This window comes from Rhinolophus hipposideros (genome assembly GCF_964194185.1).
Source record: "Rhinolophus hipposideros genome assembly, chromosome: X".
Lineage (NCBI taxonomy): Eukaryota > Metazoa > Chordata > Mammalia > Chiroptera > Rhinolophidae > Rhinolophus > Rhinolophus hipposideros.
Window position 1 is genome coordinate 5,374,769 of NC_138046.1, and position 18,630 is coordinate 5,393,398.

The 18,630-nt window shown below is 41.7% G+C and overlaps 1 protein-coding gene across 1 annotated transcript; it reads right to left on the reverse strand.

Moving 5' to 3' along the window:
• Positions 1–6,869: 6,869 nt before the first annotated feature.
• Positions 6,870–16,695, reverse strand: SPRY3 (sprouty RTK signaling antagonist 3). Its single transcript, XM_081043508.1, has 2 exons — positions 16,376–16,695; positions 6,870–10,938 (listed from the first exon to the last, which is right to left on the reverse strand). Exon 2 carries the CDS (start codon positions 10,833–10,835, stop codon positions 9,969–9,971), a length of 867 nt encoding a protein of 288 aa, XP_080899634.1. The 5' UTR covers positions 10,836–10,938; positions 16,376–16,695; the 3' UTR covers positions 6,870–9,968.
• Between the last annotated feature and the right edge of the window lie 1,935 nt (positions 16,696–18,630).

Genomic DNA, 18,630 nt, shown 5'->3' on the forward strand with positions numbered 1-18,630 from the left:
TGTATGTCCATTGTAATTGAAAAATATTATTAAAAAGGAAAAAAAACACAAAGTTAGCTAATCAAACATACTATTAAATATTATATACAAGTCATGTCAGGATAAATTCTCAGAATGTAAGAGGGCACTATTAAATATTCTGGGATTAATATGGTTTTTACTGAGACTGTCCCAGGCAAATGGGGATGTATTATGACTCTACTCATATAGCCATTTTTATACTGAAAAGAAGCAGATTGTAGTAAAGAGCACAAAACTTTTAGAGTTGTGGTTCCTGGGTTCAAAACCAGACACAGAAAGCCTAAGTAACATACCAAAGGTGCTTAGCACATGGTAGAGCCAACTATAATCTGTTGGATGAAACTCATCAAGGCTGGCTCCTCCTATTTCATACTGTCTTGTGTGTTATTACATTTGTTTTCTGATTGTAAGTTCAATATTGCTTCTGGACTTTAGGTTATGATCTAGCCTTTTATGCAATAGTTGTCCTATATTCTTTTGCTCAGGTCCGACCTCCATTCCGTTTATTTGAAATTCTCTTGAAATAGATTTCAATGTCCCTACTATTAATTAATGCCTATGCTGAGATCACAACCAAATTTGACCCTTCTTTTAGAACTACAGATAGTCTGATTTCTCATTACATGTACATGCTATTTTATACAGGCTTTTGGGTTAATTGTTGTTGGGAAAAGTACATGTACTTCATTGGCAGTGTAGCTATTAGCAAGGAGCTTTTTGGGTTATATTTTCTAGGAAATCATAGACCCCTGAAACAGGGCATCTAACAACCCAATTCTTCCTGAGCATAGGTCATCGCCTCTTAATTGTTACCTGAAAGGTAACCCCTACCTAAGGCAGGTCTGGATTGTAAATGCCCACCACTATACTTTCAGGCCTCTTGAGTGCCACAAATTCCTTGTCTCTGTACCTCCCCCTTACAAAGGAGGCATTTCAAGATGAAATGAGGATATATTTACTAAATAGATTTTTAAAAACTAGCTTGTAATGTGACATATAGAAATACCTAGCTTAATCATGGCTTGCCCTTAATTTATTAACATGGCTCAGATAAGAGGATAAAGGAGTGCTTTGTTAAATAAATATATTTTTGTATTTAAAAATAACTTTCAAATAAATACTTAAAAATCGTTGGCAAAAATGAATGATGAATTAGGAATGTGTATTATACTTTCAAAATAAGGAAGACACAAGAGGTCCATTTTATAAATGGTACAGAATTCCATTTTTACCAAATAAACAAGTAGCCAGATGTATGACTCTTAGGGGAATAGAAGTGGCCCCCTCTGGAAATTCCTAATATCTGGTATGGATAGGACAGGAATGGGTCTGGCTACTCTGTTCTGGGGCCTTAGAGATCAGGAAATGTGTTCCTTGTGGTTACAGATCATTCTGGGGTACCAGATCCCCAAATAACCTACTTCCTCAGATTATCCCAGTCAGAAAGCTCTTTGCCTCCTTTCTGGCTTCTATAGCAGTAGCTGCTCCTAAAGGGCAGCCATCCCCCTGGCTTCCTGTGCATGCTGCCTTTCAGAAGAGATATCCCTTTTTGACTCCCTCCCTCAAACGCCTGACAGGCCTCAGGAATGGGATGTACAAGTCCTATAGAAACCCTGGACTAGTTCTGTCCCAAGGCCATGTTGTAATTGACTGAGTATAAGAAGTCCAGATATTCCATTGCTTTTATATATCTTTTAGCCCTATTCCAGTGAGGGAAAGAGAAAGAAAAGAATGACCTCTGTCCCCAACTCCTAATTTATTTGATTGTCACTAAAGCTAAGTTCAGTTTAAAGGTACATACAATCCACACAAGTGTTAGCACAGAGAATTTTGTAGTCTTAGGAGTAGGTTTGATTCCCATGATTCTAGAAATAAATCTTATATATGTTATCACATAGACACAACACCCAAGTCATTGGCTTATTAAAATAAAAACAACTTTTATTATGCTCTTTTAGAGACTCAGCCTCACATGTGTTGTACATTAATTTCCTCAAGTATAACAACATTGCTTCTCATTTGTGCAGAACCTTGTACGTGGAAAATGCCTCCACTTTAATGCCTCTCACAAGATCTCTAGACTTTGTCATCTTCATTTTACACATGAGGAAAGCAAAGGTCCAGGGGACAGCACAGGGTAGAGAGAGAAGCAGCATTGTATGAAGTCAAGAACTCTGGCCTAGGAGTGAGCAGACCTGGATTCTCATTCTCCTAACTTTGTCCCTAACTCACTGTGCGGTTATGAATAAGTCACTTCCCCTCTCTGAGCCTCAGTATCCACATTTACAGAATGAAGTGATTGGGCTTTCTCAGCCCTGTTTGAGTATTACAATCACCTGGGAGCTTTAAAGAAATCCATTCCTCAGCTCCACCTCCAAAGATTCTGATTTAATTGGTCTTAGGGTACTGTGATTTCCACAACATTACATTGACTCAGAAGCCAATCCAGAGAAAGCCACAAATCCAGTCTGGTATTTCTCTCTGAAGGAGAGAAACCTTGTCATTTAGTATAAGATCCAAGTACTATGGGGCATGTCCTAGAAGGGAGTTTGAAAGCCTGAGAGTGTTAGCAGGCATACTCAAACTTGGAACCTCTGAGGGGGAGCTCAAGGGCCCCATCCACCTCTCTCTCTCTCTCAACACACACACACACACACACACACACACACACACACACACACACACAAAGATAAACACAGAATCATTCCAGCGGAAGTGCTGTAGGAGTTTGAAAAAAAAGACGGGTGATATAAGTCAAGGACAAAATGGAGTTCAAAGATACAACTAAGCCAAGAGGTCAGTGCAGTAGAGATTTAGGTGAGAGAAACAAACTGATTATGGAACTTTTTTTCTTTCACATGGCTCATTTTCTTAACCTTTCTTTTTCCTTCTGGACCCACATTTAGTATTACTTCCTGCTACTTTTTTTCTCTCTGTCCTTCAACATAGCTTATATATTAAGACGGGCCTAGAGCTTTCTCCTTCTTGGGCAGCCCTCACCCCAATTGGAAGGGGACCTATTAGGAAAAAAAACTCAATAAAATTGTTTAAGCCAACTGATCTCTGGTATTATAAAAATGAGTGTTTTTTCCTTGTGTTTCCTTTTTAGTGTTTCTTTTTGTCATCAGAGTGGTAAAAGTTTGATTAAAGTGTGGGCCTAGGACAAAGGGGCCAAGGGAGCCCTATATTAAAGTCTCCCTTTAATTTAGGCTTTAGGACATAGACTTCAAAATGAGCCTTCCGGAAGCACGTATGGTTCACCTCACCTTATCAAAATAGGAGAACGTACAGGTGACTTTAGGTTAAAACCCTGTATTAATAAAACTAGGGTGTTTGCCTGAGTGAGTGTATCTGGTGTGTTTTTTCTTTAGTAACTTGGAATAGCAGTGTTAGTCAGTTCTTCAAGGACTTGGGGGCTTCAAGATGCTTACATCTGTGTCTCTCACCATCAGAGACATGATCGCTATCTGGTACAGTCAAAAGGATTGCCTGAATAGTTGGAGAATGACAACTTGTGGGTCAGGATTACCTCCTTTTTTTATGAGGGGACTGGCCAGCAAATACATTGGGGAGAAGTATATATACTCTTAATTGTAATGACAGCAAGATCACTAAACAATGAACAGTGTTATTCCCAAGATGTCTTTCCTTGAGGGGCTATGTGTCTTATCCATCCTGGCCTTTGAAAGCCACAATACTGGTCATGTTGTGATGATAAATTTGATGGTCAAGATAAGGATATAGGCCTAGATTACGATAAAGGGATCAAAGATTTCAGTCTCATCAAACCTTAGGCCAGGCCTAAATTACCAGAGTGGAAGACTAATTTAGGATTTGGAGGTTGAGAATTTTGGCTATATTCACAACTAATAAAAAGTCCACTGGATTTACTGCAAAGCTTTGATCTGAGCAACTAGAAGCTCGTAATTGGCATTAAAGGAGATAGCAAAGTCTGCAAAGGTCAGGTATGAGGAGAGAAAGATCAAGAGCTTGGTTTGAACATGTTATGTTTGAAATCCTTACTTGATTATCAGAGTAAGGATGTGAAATAGGCAGTTGACTGTATGAGTGGGAAGTCTAAGGGTGCAGTCCAGGATAGAGATATAATTTTGAGAGTCATTGTGTAAATGGCACCCAAAGAACAGATTCCAAGGACCAATCCCTGGGATCCTTGAATATGAAGAGGTGACAGAGATGAGGAGATTCAACAAAAATATAGAGAAGGAGCAGACAGCGAAGTAGGAGGAAAACCAGCAAAGTGTGTTATCCTGGAAGCCAAGTGGTAAATGTTTTTAGGAAGACAGAATGAGCAACTGTGTCAAATGCTGCTTATACGTCAGGTACCATGAGAACTGAGAAGTAATCAACAAACTCACTAAAATGGATGTCTCTGGAGAACAGTTTCAGTAGATTGTTTGGAGTGATAGCATGATTTCATTATTCACTTTGAAAATTTTTCAGAATTATCTTATGCTCATCTTTTCTTACGTGAAAAAACAGGAATTAAATCAGTGGATTGCATTCAGTGCTTTTATGTCCTTGCCCATAGGTATGAAACCATATCAATGGGATGTTTTTATCAACTAGATACTTTGACTTCATGTAAAAATTGTCTATAGTTCATGGGGAATTACTGTGTATGAGAACAGAAGATAGTATAATATAACTCATGGAATGTGTCTATGTGATGTCATCACAATTAGTGGCTGAAATAGAAAAAAACCCAGTCAACCAACAGAATATTTTATTTTCATGTTTCAAAATAACTTGTTTAGCCAATTTGTCCTGAATTTATTAACTTGACCAGTTTTCCTGCTATTATGCTGATGGAGGCTAAAGGAACATACGTACATTCATGTACATGCGTTAGCTTAGACATGCTTTTTGAAGTCCTCAGTAATATTTATACTAAGAAGAAGGATATTTTGAGACTTTGTTACTCCTCTATTTGAACTAGGATTTCATTTCCATGTAGAAAGAGGTCCTTCAAAGCATGTCGGAGAATACATAGGTCCAAGAAGGCAAATTTAGTAGATTTCTGAGTACCACAACAAAGCCTTGTGTACTTTAAAGATGGTAGGTTATCTCTAACTCGGTTTGAATAAATGTGATTAAAGATGTAAGGGAACAGCCCCATCCTAGTGTGCCACTTTAAGTTCCTACGTTTTCCTATACCCACACACTTGCCCTGCTGTCTATAGTGGAGCCACAATGCTACCCCACTGCTGCTGAGGCAGGAGATGTCAAGGTACACGCTTGGGCACCCACACATGCACTACCCAGAAGTACAGGGGAAATAATATCCCTCGAGGAAGGTATTAGACTAATGAGATAGGAGAGAGGAAGTACGTTCTTCTTCCTTCCTCCCCTGAGATGGGCTGTATGGAGATACAGAAAGGCTTGTCCTTGAGAAATTAGCTTGTGACGAAACAGACTACGGCCAACACAGTGATACACTCCTTTATGTCTGCTCTCATGCCTTCCCTACCTCACTCTTCTTTTTCCTTACTCCTACTTCTCTGGGATTACACAGAAGCTTTAGCTTCAAGCTCTGTTTTCTTAGAAACTCAGACTACGACATCTGGAAACTGGGAAGCCTGGAATTAAGTCATAATTCCACCCATATTCAGAACTGTGTGGTTTTGGACAGGCGATTTTCTCGTTCTGTTCATCTTTTCTCCAACTATAACATTTTGACGTTGTAGTAGATGTTCTTTAAGGGTCTTTCTGGCTCTGAAATAATGCCAGGGTAAAAGGCTGTCAGTATGAAGGAGGTGATGGGGAAAGGTATTATACTGACCAATGATCATTGGTGCATTGCTTACATCTGAATCAGAAGAATGCACTTGATATAATCAGTAAACTTGAATGTTAACAGCTCCAACCAATCTCAAGTTCCAAAAATAGCTTTAGTTCTACTTTCTGCAGAAAGATAGATTTAGGTTTCCTGGGTCTATAAAGAGAAGGCCAAATAAATCTTACCCTCTCTGGTACAAGTGAAAATACTTCTCTACTAGCTCTACAACATAAACTGTCTGAGAAATGGCAACTGGCTGCAAGCATATTTTCAAAGGGGGTAGTAAAGAGGTTTGTATTGTCACCATCTTGGGAAGCAGGACAGCTAACCCACGATGTCTCTAACTGTTGCTTCCCTCCCAACATAGGAGCACATTTGTTTCAGCTCTTAGGCTGCGGGTGGACAGGAGTTAGGGACAGGACTATTCACCATCTGAGGCTTGTTATACCAGGCTTGTTACATTATGCTCCAGACATGTATATCTGACTCTGGAGCATGGACTCGGGAGTCAGACCGCACAGGTTCAAATCTTAGCTCTGCCATTTACAAGCTTCATTGCCTTGGGCAAGTTACTTAACCTCCCTGTGCTCCAGTTTTCTCATCTATAAAATGGCAATTCTAATAGTACCTACACCATAGAATTATTGTGAGGATTAAATTAGCTAACATAGGTAATGTGCTTAAAATCATGCTTAGCACATAGTAAGCACTATACTAAGTGTTCACTATATTTATTATAGCTATCGTAGTGAGGGAAGATGGGCTGGAACCAAAGGAAAACTCTTGGCCAAAGCCATATGAAATGTATCAAGGGACCAATATGTAGAAAGCAGTAGAGTGAGGGGGTAACAGATGACTTAACTGCAAAAAAATGCTAAGCAGGAAACACCCTCTAAATATTCTTGTTTATACAGTACATGACACAAAGTAGAAAAATAATGAAAACAGAGCCTCTCTGCAGGATTTAGAGTTCTTTCGTATATATTTTAAATATACATGTGCAATACATTAAAATATATAGAGATGTGTGAATATATATTTACAAATATATATATATATATATATCACATATATCATGTGATATATATATATATATATATCTCACAGAAGGGATACATATGCACACTCACTCCCACGTCCATGCGCATACCCCAACAGGACCCATCTATACGTAAACCAGATGCAGTCCATATCAGGCCAACTTGGACACAAGTGAAAGCCCTGACTCAGCAGCAGATTGCACATTGCAACTACATTTGAGTAACCCTTCAGTTTCTTCTACCAAGTGTAAGGCCATTTAGAAATCCACTGAGAAGAGCTCATCTGGGTATATGGCAGAGCCCAGAGCCCTTCTGGCAGTGCACAATTTGCCTGAGTAAGGACTGCGGGATTGGGTTATCAAGGAGCTATCAAGAAGGGGGGACTTGTGTTATTTGGGGCCCTGAAACTAATAAGCAAACATCCATAGAATAACTTTAGCTCCAGGAACAATGCACTAGTGTCATAGAATCCGTATATATCTTGGCTCTAAGCAAATTTCAGGCAGAAGCAGGGAGAAGTGTGTGTTGCTACTCATCACCATCCAGCTTGACCCAGAGAACTGGGCACAGCTTTTAGGGGTCAATAAATTCAAAGTTCAATCAGGCAGACTTGTAAGATTAAAAAAAAATTACTTAAAATAGAAGGATCTGAAAGCAACTTAAGAGGTTACAGGTATTGGTTTAGGTTTATAAATGTTCCAAAAAGCCAAACTTTATATATGGCACCATTTGCAGCAATATCATTAACATTATTAATAATCACCATAACATATTTATATATACAAAAATAGAGCAAAGCAATTCTAGAAGAGGAGGTTAAAGTGAAGGTGTGGGGCTGTGTGCCCAAATGTCAGTACACTTCAGGAAGATTCAGAGCCAACAAAGACCGAGTGGCACATATCTCTATAGTCTATATATCCAACCAAGGGACATCAATGTTCCCTTCTTTTTCTTCCCCCTGTGTATGACTATACATTTCTCCCCACGTCTCCACCCTGCAATACACATCCATGCACACTTTCAAAGAGATGATATATAAAGTTAGAGTCTGGAAGTCTTAAACTAAGTTGGAGCACCTTGATTTCAAGCAAGTGCCCTCAATCTCTGAATTCTGTAGTGAATTTTGGATTCACTTACAGAGGTTAACTGTATCTAATTCCTGTGTCTTTTAGTAGCAGTCTTTAGGGGCCTGCCATCACCACTGTAGCCTTTTCCCAATGAAGGGTATTCACAGCACAGGCTCTTGATATTTTTAAAAAGATAAGTCAGTTCTCTGCATTATACATCTTTCATCTCAGTTTTCCACTGTTGCTGAAATTTAGGTTCTCAGGCAATTGCCATTGCAGACAAAGCCAGGAATGAGCACAATGTGTGCAGCAAAAGGTAGGTGCAATGGCGAAGATACAGCTTGGTTAGGGTGTTCTTAAGCTTTTCTTTTCCACACGAGCTTCTCTACAAGGTGACAGAGCCAAAGGTGATGTCCACTGGGGGCAGCCTTGACACCTGATAGTTAATTAGCTCCCCACCATGCACTGCATAAAGACCACCACACTAACTCGGCATGGTTCCTGAACATTGAATAGGAATGGCTTTCTGTCATTGTTAATAGAGTCCTAGGAGAAAAGTCCCATGACTTAATGTGATGCAGGGTAGAGTATTGAACTGAGTCAGAAGGCCTGTATTCCAATCCCAACTCTGCTATAAACTCCGTGTGCGGGCTTGAGCAAATCCGTTCCTATCTCCAGGTCTCAGTTTTCCCATCTATAAAATAAGGGCATTGAACTAGATTAGCAGTTAAGATTCCTTCCAGCTCTAAAGTTTTATGACTTTTTATGTCCATTATTAAGGCCTGAGCCATGCAGTCTCAGGGCAGTTAGCTTCTAAGAGAGAACGGACCTCTGTAATATCCTTTGCTTTGTTCATTTAGCTATAAAGCACGTCTGCCTTTGGCACTTGGGTCAGACATACAAAGTTATGAGCATCCTGATTTACTACCCTATTCAGCATGCTAGTGGAATCTGTCAGTATTATAAGTTGGTTATTGGGAAAGGGAGTAAAACTCCAACTAATGAAACCTGGAAATGTGACATAACTTTGTCTCATATGCTCACCAACAGCTAAGTGTGGTTATGAGTGCACACACACGTCAGGATATAGGCTATTGCTAGTGATCAGTTCATTACAGGAATCCATTTCCCTTAATAAACATTAGTAAATAGTATAGCATAGCAAAGTTGGGCATCAAAGGAAACACCTACAGAGAAACAGCACTTTTGGACGTGTTTGAGAGAGTAAGAGGGGCAGGGAGAGAGAGAGAGGGAGAGAGAGAGGGAGAGGGAGAGGGAGAGGGGGGGAGAGAGGTGGGGGGAGAGGGGGAGAGAGAGAGAGAGAGAGAGAGAGAGAGAGAGAGAGAGAGAGAGAGAGAGAGAGAGATCAAACAAGACAGAAACATGGGCAGATAAAGGATTAATCTGGGAGAGAGGGAGAGAGGACGGGCAAGAGTAAAAAGGAAGGGAGAGAGGACGAAAAGAGGAAAAGTAAAAGTAGAGAGGGTGAGAATGGAGGGGGCAGGAGTACTGAAGGGAGTAATGAAAGAAGAGGAGGGGAAAGAGGGAAGACTAAAGAAGAGAAGGGCAGTAAACAGGGAGAAGGGACAGATTCCCTGGAATAGTGACTGTTTTTCCACATGGACCTGTGAAAACCATCTTAGAAGAAAGCTTCCAAAGGCACTGTGGAAAGCAGAGTGACACTCAGAGCCTGCAGCGAGAGGCATGACATTGGGGAGCCCCTAAACCTCCACGTTGCTGGCTCTGTTAGCCCTCAGTGTTCAAATCTCATGCCTATATATCACCTGAATTTGCCATGACAGCCATAAGGGCTGAGAAGGCGGGGTGTAAAAAGGCTAAAGAGGAGCGGGATAGATAGTGTGAGAAAGAACAAGGCATCCTGCGCCAGGATGTCCTTGGCCATCCCCCTGACACTGCAGGAACAAAATTGGTGAAGCCCTAACTTTGGCTACTTTACTCCTCCTTCCCCTCTTCCAAGATGAGGCCTACACTTTACTGATGGGGACTAGAAGGAGAAAGCTCTGGATCCATTTTGTGGGAAGGTCATACAGACTTCTCCTGGGCCTTGGGGAAGGGCGCACTACCAGAAGAGATCTTTCTGCATACAGTGTTGGTGTGCCTCTTACAGCGGCAGCCTGGTCGCTTGAGGCTATCATAGCCCTGCTGGCACAGATGGAGGCATCCACGGGTGGGCAGGTAGCAGCACAGGCAGGGTAAGAAGAGGGAGATGAGGCTCATGGCTGCCCAGCGGACAAAGCAAGAGCTAGGCCCACAGGAGCAGGGCTCATCAGCGCAGTTGTCTTCGTCATCCGTGGAGCAGTGGTAGAAGAGGCCCTTAACGCAGCAGAGACAAGTGCCATAATCGAGGAGGCTCTCAGCAGAGCAAAGGCAACGCTGGTTGCACAGCCAGCAGGAGGGGAGAGGGCGAGCTGCTGTGCAGAGGACACATTTGCAGCGCCCACACTCCTCACAGATGAAGAGGTGCTCACTGGGGTGCACTGCAGCTTGTTCAGCTTCTCCCTTCAGAGCACCATCAGCCTTTGGGTGGGCTCCTGCTCCAGGCTGGGTTCGGATGATGGATTGGCCTGAAGGTGAGGGCGTAATGCTGGCCAGGAGCCTTTGATCAGAGGCAGTGGTGCTATGGGACATTGAGCTGGCAATGCTAGATTGGCTCAGATGCTGAGGCAAGGGCTGCAATTGATGGCACTGGCTGAGACTGCGGGGGAGAGCAGTAGGCATGGTAGCCAGGGACCAATCAGATTTGTGGGTTTGCACGATAAGGGAAGGGCTGGAGAGGGCCTGTTTACAGGGTGCTGGAGGCCGTTCCACATAATCATTGCTAGCGTGAGTAGAGCGCAGCTGTTCAATAGGCAGAATTTGTTGGAAATCATCTGTCACTGCAGCATCCATTTTGCCTTGATTCTTGAGTTCTGAGTGGCTTTGCGTCAGGGTGGCACTTACGGTGATAAAGAGCCCTTGTAGTTACATGGACCTTAGGGCACATCAGAAAATCCTAGGAAAGAAGGAATTGAAATAATGAATGAGAACACAAAGGCATGAGCACTTTGCAGGCAACCAGCAAAGCTCAGGGCCTATCACTACCCCTACCTTAAATCACTGTACAGTAGTCTTCATGTTACACCTTTGTTCTGTAATTGACCTCACCTACCTCCTTACAGGCAAGTCTGGTCATCGCATCCAGACCATGAACCACTGCAGGAGCAAAGATCAGATAGTTCATTGCTTTCGAATTCCATCATATGACTAGGGTCATAGGAGCAGCTAGCTCATTCAGGTGTTTGCTAACAGAGAAATCTAGGCCTTGCGCATCCAAACTCTAATAAAAATGGACCCGAACATCAAATGTAAAGGCCACTTCTTGAAGCAATGCTAATGTGAAAGAGAAAGCCTCAAAAGTCTTCCGTGAGAAATTGCTCATGTAAATATCAGAATTCTCCCTTCAGTGAAAATTGTGATAAACATAAATAAACAGGTGAGAAAGGACGTTGCTTGATTCAATAAATATAGGCAAGCGAACAAGACGCAGTTGGCAGAGATGTGGCAGAGATACAGAGAGCAGAAATTCGGCTGCCTGTAGAATAGTATGAAAAGAGTCTTCCCAACACTGTGAGGAAGCCACGGTAAGCATCATGCAGTTCTCTTCATCTTTAGTCCAATTTAACCTATTGAGGAGGTGACTCTTTCTAGATGGCAGTGTGGCTCCACAGTCAAACTTTTGTATATGTGGGAGTAACAATGGGGATGGGGGAACCATACAAGATGAGCCTTGACTGATTTCAAATATCACCTATAATTATACCTATCACCATCCAAAGTAGAGTTTTTAATTGATGGGATTTACTAGGCAGCAACTGTTTGGAGTGCTTTTCCCTATCTTTACATTACACAATACAATAACCTTGCTCTCTTAAAGGACACCAACATTCTTACACCAGATTTAAGCTATGATGAATATCTAGAAAGCATGTGCTTATGTCTCCATTGTACCACAAGCAAGAGGAGTTGGTGGGTATTTCCCAAAGGATTTGATTGAGCCTCGTACTGATAATGGTGACCATGAGGAAAGTATTGTACACATAGATTGCTGTATTGCACCATCCGGAAGACTAAACAGCCAAAAAGTTGTACACAAAGAAACCTAAACACAAATCCAAGAGTCATCCTGGAGGCATTAGGACCTAGGAAACACCAGCATGAATAAAGTACATATTTGAAATCCATCAGATTTCAGGCCATCTCAAAATAGATTGATTACTCACAGTACTGTATGGGATGGAAATCTTGAATGAGTAATAGAAATGAACAAGGGAGAGAGGATAGTGCTTGATTAGCAAGCAAACATGATACTGAAATGTGCTCAAAGTTCAATGACGGAAAAACGAGGATGCAGCTCATAAAGGACTCAGTGGCTAATAATATGACCAGACTCACTGCCTTTCGAGGCTATATCCCCATGCAAACCTGTTTAGTCGAATTTACATCTGTTCATTTTTTAAAAAGAAGATTTAATTTGGTTAAAAATAACTTTTCTGGCACATCACATCAAAAAAGCAGTCTGACTATAATTTCACTCTCTAGCTAGTTGTTTTGCTGTTATTTAACACAGCACAGAGGACGCAGACAAACTTGATGGAGGGTCTAAGACTCAAATATCTATATAACCTCTGTCAAATCACTTGCTTTGTTTGGGCCACAGTTTTACTAGCTATATAATTATAGGGGTGGACAAGGTGATTTTGAAGGATTGTGCCCCATGATGGTCTATAACTCTGTAACTACATATTTGACAAAAGAATTCTCTTCATCTACACCCTCTACATCTTCAATCCTTGAGGGTAAGCTGGGCAACGTGCCCTTGTTTATCTATTGGGGCATTCAAAAGAAAAATGTCTCTTTTATTTCCTCGGACACACAGCCTCCTGAAGCCTCCCAACTCTACCTCTGCTGTATTTTTATTAAGATTCATAGTCTCAGTGTTGGGAAAGAACAGGTAGTTGTCATTCGAGCGCCAAAATAAACAAGGACACCTTGTTCAGCTGACTTGCAGGGTATGTAGATGTAGGAGCTTCGGATTGGGAAGAGTTTTTTGACAAATTTATAATAAATGGATTTATTACCCATCGATAAGATAAAGAATGTGTGGGGCCCTTCAAGTCCTTTACACTGTTAGAGAAACATACATGCTGGATACATTAGACTCATTGATTTCCCAGAGGAATTCAAAACATATTGGAAATTCCAAGAATCAGAGACTCAAAAGAAGGCACACAAGGTCTCAAAGCTACAGGAGATAATCATATGGGATTCCAGGGATGTCACCAGGTACCTCAGGGACATGCACAGAAGGTTGAAAGCTAAGCTTGGAGGAATCTAGGTCATAACAAAAATGACTCAGAATCATGTTCAAAGGGGATCTTGTCTTAGCAGAAGGGCACATGGAGTTTAGGGTGAGAACGCATATCTGGATGTCGATTAGATTGCTGCAAGACTGAGGAGCTGAGATGCTTGGTTGATTAAAGCAAGCTTTGGGCGTCAGTCTGGGATGAAGAGGTACTGCTGTCTTGATTACAGGTAAGGGGATTGACAGGATGAACTCAGAGTTTTCTTCCTGCCCTGTAAAATCTTCTTTAGAATGGACTGTGGAAGATCTGCAATACAGTGGGCAGTAGGACCTGGGTAAAATCAGGGTGTTGAGTAGGATAAAACAGGATTGGATGACAATAAATTGTTTGCCATTCTGGACGTGCTGAATCCGATCTGGCTAACAGGATGAACTGAAACAGATACTGTAGGGGAAGGTAAGAGGGGGGAAAAGTGGAGAAACAAATAGGCAAAAGACTGCTGCAGTGCATAGATTAGGGGGAAAAGTACTACGGCATGCGTGTTTATGATTTAGAAATCCACCCATTAAAGGGCCATTCATTGTGAGCAGCAACAGTTAAGAAACTGACTGTGCTGTTGGTCAATTCCATATTCTATTAAATGAGAGACAGAATATACATATCCATATTATTAAATAGGAGCCAAGGTGATTACAAGTCTTGGCTGCACATTGATGGGATCTAGTGATTTCTGTCACGTAGTGCCTCTGCAGTAATGAATGATGCATTGTAAACCCACTCCCATCTCAGTCCCCTGGCCAGGTGCTCATAGCTTTCTCAACAGTTTTTCTGCAGCCCTGAAATTTGCTATGTTCAACCTAAACAGAAATTTCTTTTCTTATGCCAATTTAGGGAGTAGAAAGCTAAATCCATTCAAGAAATGCTGCTTGTTAATGAAAGAAAAATGTATTTTCTCTCTGGAACCGAAAATCTGCCACGTTGAAACTAAAGTTGAAAACTTTCCTATCTAAAGCCCTTCTATGCAAACACCTCAAGACAGTTCTGATTTCTATGATAAATCCTTTCTGATACAATATGACTCAATCTCGATTTCAAAGAAGAGGGGGGAAGAGAAGAAGGAGAGCCTGGCTCCTGTTTTCTCCTACTCCCATGGGTTCAATGCTGTTTTGTACCTTTCCTGTGTAACGGCTCTGGGGTGTGTTGCTTTTTTCTGTGCTCTGCTGTTATATACAATCCTTCTCAGAATAACTGAAAGCAAACATAGGGGGAATTTCTGCTATGGCTTTATATGTTTTCTTAGTTCTACTGTTCCAAAGTCTGCTCTCTAAAAATCCCTCTCTGTGCAAAAGCATTTGCATGTCTATCACAGCACTCCCCCCTTACAAATACCAAGTTGTATATAGTTTACATTACTAACCTCTCAGCCACTGACTGGGCCTCCCTCCTACCGCATACATCTTGCTAAAGCTGCCAGGTTCTCACCACATTTAACTCTTAACTTGTCACTTTGCTACCCTGGTCCTATTCATTCCTTTAATAGATCTAGGTGTTTTAGTGATGAGCAATACAGGGAAAAATTGTAATATCAAATGAATTCACACACTTCGGATCCTGAAGAAAATGATAATTGTTCATTTAAGAAGCAGGAACCTTTCTTTGCACCCCAAACCCTTTTATAGGAGACAAGAAACTTAAGTTCTAGTCCTCACTCTAGCTCTATTTTGCCGTGTGACTGTAGGCAAGTGACTTCTGTTCCAGGCCTCAGTTTCTTCATCTGCAAAAGGAGGGGGTATGCGAGAAGAGTTTTAAAAGCCCTTTCTTGTCCTGATGCTCTACATTTTTAATGCGGGTTTTGTTGGTCGCATTTCTCTGTCTCAAAAGTCTTCCACGAAGAATTAGTCTCCTTTCCTTTAGGCTCTTTACTTTCTCACTACTCAGCTCCTCAACTCTGAATAAAATACCTCCAAATCCAAGTCACTCAGATCACTATCTAGATTGTTTCACAGCTAGAGAGACCTAAAAACAGAACACACACACAAAAGACAAAATGTATAGAATGTTAACAATAAAGTCTTAGTCAATGTTTATTGAGAGCTACAGGGAAAAAGACTAATACTTCCTTATGGATGAACTCCTAGCCTGTGCCTTATTTGTACGTATGTATGCTACTGACTTGTTGGGAACATGATTTAACACCTGGTCTATCCAAATTCATGTGATAGCCCATTATGTTACAGTGAAGTTTTAATGTACCCAGAAAAGCAACAATAATTTGCATTTCAAAATAGCTTTTCTGTTTAAGAGTTCAAGGTCTGTTTTCTGTTCATCCAACTTGGTTTGCAGCATCAGAGGTGAGTGATAATTACAATTAGACAAATGGAAAGGAGTGTAAACCACTGCCCTAGGTCCTATCAAATGCCTATTGGCTAACTAGACATGCTCACAGGTTCTCACTTTTGACAAAATTTCCATATGCCACATAGAGACATGTGCACACACACCCAGGCATGGATCCAGAGATTTCTAAATCATTGCTCTGACTCAATGTAAGTAGGGGGTTATGCCGTGTCAGCTTGCGCCATTTCTACCCAGGGCAAGGTGATGTGATGAAATCTGAACGATGCACAGCTCAGACTTGTGAGCCAATAGCCGACTAGCCCCACGCTGACAGGATGCCCGCTGGGCAGCCAGACTGGCCTCAGCACGGGCTCTCCCTACGTCCTCAGTTTGCGTGGTTAGGCTGCGCTATAAGGGGCTTTTAGGCAAGCACCAAAACGCATTGAAAGGTCAACGGGCTAGAAATTAAATTGACATCTGGGCACAAAAGGGTGATTTTGCAGTTCCGCTTTGATTTATAAATATCCAATAAGGATAGTTTTCTGCCAGAGCTGATTCATTTAAATCTCATTTAAATGATTTTCATTTTATTTTACCCATGCGCTTGCGTTTGTGCGCGCGCACAGACGCGCGCGCACGCGTGTGCACACACACATACACACACACACACACAGACGATGGCTGGAATGAATGGCAATCTGTGCATAGAAAGAATTCTGGGGTCCTTAAGAGCTAATCTGTATGGCTTACCTTGAGGAAAGGATTTATTCGTGCTGAGAAAAGCAGACGAACTAATGCCCCATCTGGCTCAAAGGACCTCGTCTCCCGAGTCTTTAGGCTTCTCCACCTCTCCTCGGCAAGTCTTGAATGAAAACTCCTTCACCGGCAGTGGAGCCAGAAACAGAGATAGTTCTGTCTTAAGTCTTTCTGACACAGCACAGAAAACGGAAAGGGAAAAAAAAACGGTGGTGGGGGGAGGAGAGTCAGTCCTGTAGTGGCAGATACTTTGTATAGATTTTCCATGCAGATCTCAGTCTTGATGCCCGTATTCCCCAAAGAAAGCTCAGCAGGGTAAGTTGTTCACCTCCTCCTCCTCCTCCTCCTCCTCTTCTTTCTCCTCCTCCTTCTCCTATTTCTCCTCCTCCTCCTCCTCCGCCTCTTTCTCCTCCCCCTTCTCCTCCTCCTTGTCTTTCTTTTTCCCCTCCTCCTCCAGCATTTTCCTTCCCCCTCCTCTTCCCCTCCCCCTTCCCTCCGCCCCTTCCTCCTCCTTTACCTCCTCCCCCTCCTCTTCTGCCTCCGCCTCCACCTCCGAACTCTGTCTCCTCCAATCTGACAGATGAAGCGAAGAAGCAGAAACTGCAGTTGTAGACACAGGGTATCTCAGCAGAGCAATAGATACTGATAGCGTGTGATTATTTACATAGCTCAGGGTGTGTCGGTATATAATCCGCAGAGAGCGGGGGAGGGGCTGACATTGCAGTGTATTCAGCTCAGCTAGCTGGCTATTTTGTGAATGTACATGATTTCGGGAGGTCTTGTGAATGGGTTACAGGGGAGGATGGGAGGGAAGGGATTTATTGCTCCCTGTTATAATTTCTTTCTCTCCCTCTCTCTGTGTCGTTTGTTTTCCCGGAGCTGTAGCTCTTAATGCTTGGCTAAGTGGCGTCATCCAGTTGAAATTGAATCGACCCATTAGAACTCCCCATAGGAATCTCTGTATCCGGTCCCAGGGTAATGACTGAAACAGAATTTAAAGGGGAATGGGGGTGGGGTGGAGAGTAACAATTTTAAGGAGGCCTCATTTAAATATCTCTGCCAATCACAGTCCTACCAAGCCACTCAGCCCTTGCTGAGTGATTGCCGCTTCAATCAGATGGAGACAGAGCTTCTCCTTTGTTTAAGGGTTTCTCCCACCTCCTTTCTACATTCATTCCCACTTTTTCAGCACTAATAATGATTATCCATCCATCATCCATTGGGAAACCATTAACCAACCTACTTTCCCTTTCTGTCTTTAATATGTCATATATTCAACAAATATTTTTGAGTGCCTTCCTTTGTGCTAGGTGTTGTGGATTCAATAAGAAAGACAGACAGAATCTCTGCCTCCAGGGAGCCTCCTTGGGACTGCCAGCCTTCTGAAAATAAAGCAGCTTTGGACATTTTCTCTTAAAGCAAAGGCCAAAGCTTCCTGTAAATTATCCTCAGTCCACTATTTAATTCAATACAAAGGGGTCTTCCTTCTGGGCATCCAGACAAAAGCACTTGGATGAAAACAAGCCTCATATTTAAAATAAGAGATATGATTTCAAGTCCTGCTTCAATGGAAAAGTAGCAGGAGCTTGACCATCAACATTCTTAGGATGCTTTGGTTACCCCATCGATAAAATTGAGATGGTAAATGGTGACAGTTCAGAGTAAAACAAACCTGTGAGTCAGGAAACTCAGATTCTTAATCTTACTCTAACTCCTTGTGTGACCTTTGCAATTTACTTTTCCTCTAGTGCCTCAATTTCTACGTTTACATGAGGGGATGTGATTAGGTAATTGCTAAGGTTTCTTCTAGCTCTGACATTCTATTTACACCCTCTCAGGGGGGTTAAGAAAACAAAGGAAAACATGAGATTAAAAACAAGTATGCTTGTGTGGGTCTGCATGCACTTGTGTATGTGTGTCAAATTGTTATGTTGATGTGTATGTATATGTATTATATATATAAAATTTCTGAACAAATTCACACCTCTTCCCAATCAGAATTTCCAGTCAAAAGATTTTCCTATGTAAATTATCCTTTGTGGCTCAAACCTCTTCCTTACTCTTAGCATTGACTTGAGCTTATCAAGATCATGGAAACCATTAAAGATAATCTGTAAATTCATCCACAGAAGAGGACAGATTTACTGATATATTCATGCACCCATTTATTCAACAGGTATTTATTGCACATCAACCATGTACCATGTAAGCACTGTACTTACTAGATTCAGGTCAAAGAGATCAGACTT